The sequence below is a fragment of the Cylas formicarius genome, unplaced genomic scaffold (genome assembly GCF_029955315.1).
Source record: "Cylas formicarius isolate icCylForm1 unplaced genomic scaffold, icCylForm1.1 PGA_scaffold_2__14_contigs__length_35257938, whole genome shotgun sequence".
Taxonomy (NCBI): domain Eukaryota; kingdom Metazoa; phylum Arthropoda; class Insecta; order Coleoptera; family Brentidae; genus Cylas; species Cylas formicarius.
In genome coordinates, this window is record NW_026844319.1 from 2,362,683 (window position 1) to 2,369,440 (window position 6,758).

A 6,758-nucleotide genomic window follows, 5' to 3' on the forward strand; every position below is an offset into this window, starting at 1 on the left:
CGGTCCAGGCAAAGCACATTTCATCAGAATTTTGCACGTTAATACAAGCGTGTTTTCTCGCTATCGACTCCGGTAACTTCAGGTAACTTCCGGCGTGAAGTGGATTAAACTTGTTGATATTAACCATTAAATTTAGGATTTTCTTCAAACCCCATCCTTAATCTTTTTCTTGGAACTCCTCTAATTGGGTTTTAATTGGTAATACAACATTTCTGTGAAACCATCGTTGTAAATTAGTATCTTTATAGATTGCTGCGTTCGAAGTTTTAATTTCCGTCTGGATTTGATCAGCCTTTTGAATTTGAAATTCTCCCCCGAAGACAGCGTTTATCTTAACGGCCTGGTCCGTCTTCAGCGCGTTGTTGACACGTCGTCGAAATAGTGCGAAACAGTCTTGGAGGAAAATCTGCACGTCCCTATCTTGAAGGTTAGTTATGGCGCCAGTCCTGATGCGCGATTCAAATGTTGAATTAACATCATCCCAGTGAACGCGATCTCTCGCAGTTACGGGTCTACTTCCGGAACCTCTCTTCAGCATTCCTTTGAATTGACTCCGAAACGATTTAACTTGGACCATTTGAGCTACCAGACGTTGTTTTTCTCCCACCGTTTTCGTAGTCCGCATTTCCTTTTGGATTCTTCTTATCGCTTGAGTACATTCTTTCATACCCTGAGCGACACCATCATTTTTAGGAGAAGCCAGTAAAAGAGCCAACAAAGCTCTAATGGCTCCAATAGGCGCTTCGACCACAGACATTTTTTTTCACTGTGCCGCACACGTACTACAACTCTAAAGCTAGAGCACAACAGAAAATCCCAATTTGAGTGTCCTGTAAGGTAAACTTTGGAAGGACGTAGCACTGAACGCTATTGTGTGGTCCGGGCCTTCGATAGAAGATTTTTGTGAACTGTTGAGTAGTAACACGGATTCTTTAAAATAAATCGGTCCAACGACACGTGCATAAAATTTATTTACGTCAAATCGTTTATTTAAAGTATCACAAAATTTAACTTTGGCAAACTAAACAAAAGTAAAAGTTTCGTTGACATCAAACGTTAATATAGCAGCATCCTATAAAGATACCACAATAATTTTTATAGATCATTATTGCTAAACTCAAAAAATGGTAAATCAATCTTGTTTTTTTACATCAGAACCCTTAATACCCAAAATAAGTCAAAACTTAAGATCAAAAGGTCAAATTAAAATTTGTAGAATATAATTGAACGTTCATAATTCCAACGAAATATTGTATTCTAAATTTAGTGACTGGGTCAGAATGGTGATGCTTTATTTAATGTGAAATCGCATATCGGATGATTCTACGCATAGCAAAGTCCTCGATATTTTGAAAATATTTAATAGTCTCAGTTTTCATACTTGTGCTATTTTTTATTTAATCGTTGTGAAAATATGAAACCATAATGAAACTGTAGGTACTTACCACTTGCTATAATAACACCAGACTTACAGTAGAAAAAACGGAGATTGAAATTACTTGCGACTTGATACACACGTCCAATAACAACAGTGGCAACACGAAGACTCTGATAACGCATCTATGCCTGTCCGCGCGGAAAATTTCTTCATGGTCGGGACGCACGTGCACGCCTTAACACATCGCGTTGGCCGTAACGAGATTGAGGTGCGCCTTGCATTCTGGATGATATCGACATGGCGACAATGAGAATTGGATCCAATAACAGCAATAGAAAAAACAAACATGAATATGATATTACAAGATAAGAAGGAAAATGTTTACAGTTTTTGAAATATTTCGGTTATTCATTTCCAAAATCAGTCGGTTTCTTAGTTAGCAAATTAAGAGCGGAATGAATGTGGGCTTGTATGGAATGGGCAGCTACTTAGTCGAAAAAATTCTTACCCAAGCTGCATTGCCGACAGAAACCATAGTGACCGCCGTCTGACGTACGAGTAAACACGCCTGTCTTTCTTCCGAAAAATAAACTGGATTTCATTTGAATATAAGCAGTTAAAAATATAATTTGCATCAATTCGTCAAGACTACTGAACCAACAAAAATACGAAAAAATATATCGAAAGCTGATTCGCGTGGCAGTTTATATTCAAGTTTTGTTGACGGGACTTTTCGTTGACCATATCTTGTAGATTGCAAGAGCCACGCACCCAACTGTAAATTAGCAAATAACTTACAAGCAATTCCTGTTCATACAAAAGAAAACAGTCATATATTTAGTAATTAATATGTCAACCCGTTCAAGAAATATAATGGGCATACTAATAGATGTTTCTCAATATGGAGTCATTGATAGGCATAATATAAAATATAAACGAATGAGTTCAATGGATCCAGTAACTCCGCTCGATGGTCTCGGCATTTTTATTTTATGAAAATGTTGATATGTATATATAATGTAACCAAAAGAGATCTATATTTACTAATTAAGAGTTCCACCGCACATAACCTCAAACTTGGATCGGATCAAAAAAAGAAAGTATATTAAGGTTCAAGTTTATTCCATTATCCGCTCGTCCCTGTCACCTCGGCACCGCGCCCGGCAACGCGCCATCTCTTGGGGGGAGAGGGGTCGCACACACATTACCGCCGCGTTAGATACCCCCCAGATGGCGCGTTGCGGGGACGCGAAGTCGAGGTGACAGGGAGGAAGCGATGATGTTACCCAGCCGTCGAGTTTCGAAGTGCAAAACACGGCGTGATTTTGTTATTCGACCGCATGTTCCAATGCTTTGTTTGAACGAACCCAAGGAAACGGGTTACTCATCGAGTTGGTAATTTAATTTTTAACGCCGCTGCCGCACACCGACGACGCAGCGATCTCACCCGCTGTCACATTTGCGGTGGGCGATGATGTCACCCAGCCAGTTCAACGCGCCTCGTCGACTGAGTCATCGCGTGTCCCAACGCTTTGTTTAAAACGAGACGAAGGCGTGACTCATCGCGCTGTCGTATGACGGAAATATAATAATAAAAGCTCTAGCCAAATGTGATGGGTCGATCAACTTGCTACCTGTAAACAAGGAAAAGTATATTTCCTTTACGTGGCACCTAAATGACAACCTGGTGAAATCCGATTCATCGAAAGTTTTCGATTTATGTTGAGTGGCCTGGATAAGCTAACGGCTAATTTAACGGAATATCCAATACTGGAGCTCGAATTTAGTAAATTGTCGGAGGAGCAAGCCAATATATTGAAACAAAAAGGCGTTTTCCCCTACGATTATATGAATGGATAGAATACGTTGAAAGAAACTGTTTTGCCTCCTATTTCGGCATTTTATAACATATTGGATGACAAACCGTTGACCAAAAAAGATTACAAACGAAAACTAAAATTTTTTTAGGAGCGTCATGATACCCATGAAAATTATAAATTCAGAATATTAACTAATGATGGAGGGGGCTGGAGGCAGATTTTATGGTATTGGCGAATAGACTTAGAAATAACCTTGAAATATCATTTTAAATGGAAAAATCGGCTTAAAAATCATTGATCAATTTTTAATGTTTTATTTATTTTTATTTATTATTTACTTATAATTTTGAAAAATTGAAATTTATGCGTTAAATACTTTGGTCTTTTCTCTGTCCAATAAGAGAAAAAAGATTCCCACAAGTTACACCGTTTACCATCGGGAGCGGTTTATACGTAAGACTGCAAATTTTTAACAAATAATTAATAATACTTAAATGGAGGGGGCTGGGAGAATTTTAATGTATCTGTGAATAGACCCCATTGAACTCCATCTTCGATAAAAAATTTGAACTTTTTCGGAGCATCGTAAGTGTTTTAAAAAATAAAAAATATACATTTGGTAGGAAAATTATGACTAACATCAAATCAATAAATCGAAAATATTAACTAAAATTTGGGGGGTTGAGAGAGATTTTATAGTATTTGCGAATGGACCCTATTAATCGCCATCTTGAAAAAAAAATGCAACCCTCTCGAAGCAATGTTAGTATTTTAATATTTTAAATATGAGTAAATATGAAACTCCAAAATTAATACAAATAAGGAACTATCATCATGAAAAATCGTTACATTTCAACTGGGATGGTTTGAATGGTTTGAATAAATAAAAATTGTTATCTAATGTAATGAAATTTAATTATTTTTACATTGTAGAAACAATACAATGAATGTTTAAATCACCATCCAAAGTATTAGAAATTATGATAGACCCAACTACAGTCAAATATGTCTATAAATTTCAAGGTTCTAAAATATCGTTGATGATCGCATTAAAGAACGTATTACGGCCATTTATTTCATAAAGAAACATACATTTTACAAATAAAAGGTATTTAATATAACAATCTTAATTTTTATGTGATATTAATTTCCATAATCTCCAATTGACAATTCGTATGAGGTATTGTGCCGGGAGCACTTTCAGGTCTTCGCTGTTCGTCGGATGGCTCAACAGTATTTTATCCATCGTGGTCACCCCCTAGTCGTCAGTTTCATTAACAAATTTTTAATCTGTTGAAACACGCTCTCGCGTGGACAATTGATGCCGAATAGACTGAAATCCACGGGTCCTGCGTTGATCAATTTATTTAAAAATTCGTTATACTCGTAATAGGTTTTGTTTTTGAAAAAATATAAATGTCCGTTGGTGTAGCGAAACACGCTGTTCACGCCCTGCGGAATCGGGCCAAACAATTCGTTTACAAAGCTGTGACCTTTCGGACGCAAACTGCACTCGTCCAATTCGTTGAAATAATTATCATCGTAAAGGATGATAATTATTAAATAAATTATCAAATTAATTAAATTAATTAATTTGATATATGTGGGAAATTTTGTCCATGGGAACGTACTCGGCTATTCGTTTTGGTTCGGTGTAGGTTCTATCACCTAGGCGTAATATCCAGCACCATTTATCGTAAAACTCGTACATATGATGGTTTAAAGTGATTAGAAAATTATCCGGAAGTATATTACACAAGTCTGGTGGTGGTGGTGACAAAGTAACTTTTGTTGTTGTTTTTGTGTCGCTTTTCGATGTAGTTATCGTTGATGGCAACACTGATGTGGTCGTTTTGTCTCCATACACACGGTGAATTCCCGCAATGTCATCGAGTCCCAATGTATTTACGCTCCCATAAAATGGATACATAATGGACGTGGGATCATTACTATGCCCTAAGCCGAGGGTATGTCCGATTTCGTGTAATAGCACGGTATACAAACTCGTTTGTAGTGCGGGTGGATTTCCACACACTTTTGATTTGTATTGGGAAAAAATGCGTGACCCAAAACTTGACCTTTTCCGTCAAATTTATAACTACATGATCCGTTGCCTTGACATCTTACGCTTTGTTTATGTTCGTACGATTTATCGGTGATTAGAATCAGAATATCGGGCTTCATGTAATTGTAAGCGAATTCTGAATTGGAAAAGGAACTCCAAATTTTGAAAACTTGGTTGGCAATCGTCTGTAATCGAAACCTTTGCCAGGGTGCCGAGGCTTGAATATACCAATTTAAGGTCGTTTTATTCCATACCGCATTGGCGGTTGTGAAAGCATTTTCTTCTATTCCGCAGCGGGGGCTTTTTATTAGCGCTATGGTCTCATTGTTTAGAGTACCGTCCATTGGTAGATTGTACAATTCCAGAAAATCCATTAACGCTTGCTCTAAACTGACCGGATCGATCTGAGTGAGAGACACGTCGTCGTCGCCGTCGCCCCCGCTATTCACCGACAGAAAGCCATATTTTTGTAAATAATCAGAGAGTTCCTGGTCGGTTAGCGTCGTGTCGTCTTCAGCTGTCGAGCACATAGCTAGGATAAAATAGAGAAGAAGAAGAAGTGAACAAAAACCCACAATCCTCATCTCTCTCTCAATCAAAAGTAACTGCAGTACTAAATATTCACCGATCATAACTAGCGTTTTTATAGACGGACGGGAGAGATGATTTTTTTTTATTCATATTTACGTGTATGTTTTTTTGAATAATACATGTTGCGCGGATCAAAATAAAACGACAAAGTTTTTTTTTTTTTAAATTATTTAATTTTTTTTTATACAATAATGGGTATACTGGCGTATACCCATGAATAGAATTCGAAAATATTATTTATGGCGCACATCCGTTGCCGTCCACCCTTGGGGAACATGCAGTTAGGCCTCTCCTTCTTCTCAAACTTTTGGAAGGGGAGGTACATTTGCGGCGGGCTGGGGGCTGGTGCTGGTGGCGACGTGGCTGTCTCGCCGTCCGCCGTCATCAAACTGTTCCACGTTAATGATGGTGGGCTTCCACGCCGACGACGACTCCAGCCTCTTGGCCAGAAAGTCCGCCTTTACCTGTCCCCTCACGTAAATGACGTCTACCTGTGCGCTAATATGATTTATCACGTCATCCACCCTCGCATAGTCGACAAATCCCCCGCTGTACATCAATCCATGGAGGCGATCCTCCAACCACTGCACCCCCCGCTTGTCGGCGGAGGACAGCTGCCCATATTCCTTTGGCGGCTTAAAAATGAAATGGCAGCTTTGACTGCCATTACATGTCGCCAACTCCTTGACGACGAAGCACTCGCCGCCGTCTTGCAGCTGGAATCCCTGCATGTCGGCCACCACGAACCGCATGTTTACCACAAAATGTTTTAACTGCACAAACTTTGTACCACGAACTGCGCCGCTCGATCAAATTAGCCTCGTATTTATTATTACGACAACGTTCGGACAATTTCGCTAAGCGGTCGGGGCTCCACGATGCAATCGTGAATGATGACGCAATA

General features: G+C 38.9%; 1 protein-coding gene across 1 annotated transcript; it reads right to left on the reverse strand.

The window, feature by feature from the left end:
* Positions 1 to 5,154: 5,154 nt before the first annotated feature.
* Positions 5,155 to 5,793, reverse strand: LOC132698023 (hatching enzyme-like). The gene is made up of 2 exons (XM_060663855.1): positions 5,518 to 5,793; positions 5,155 to 5,448 (listed from the first exon to the last, which is right to left on the reverse strand). Exons 1-2 carry the CDS (start codon positions 5,791 to 5,793, stop codon positions 5,155 to 5,157), a joined length of 570 nt encoding a protein of 189 aa, XP_060519838.1.
* Positions 5,794 to 6,758: the final 965 nt, after the last annotated feature.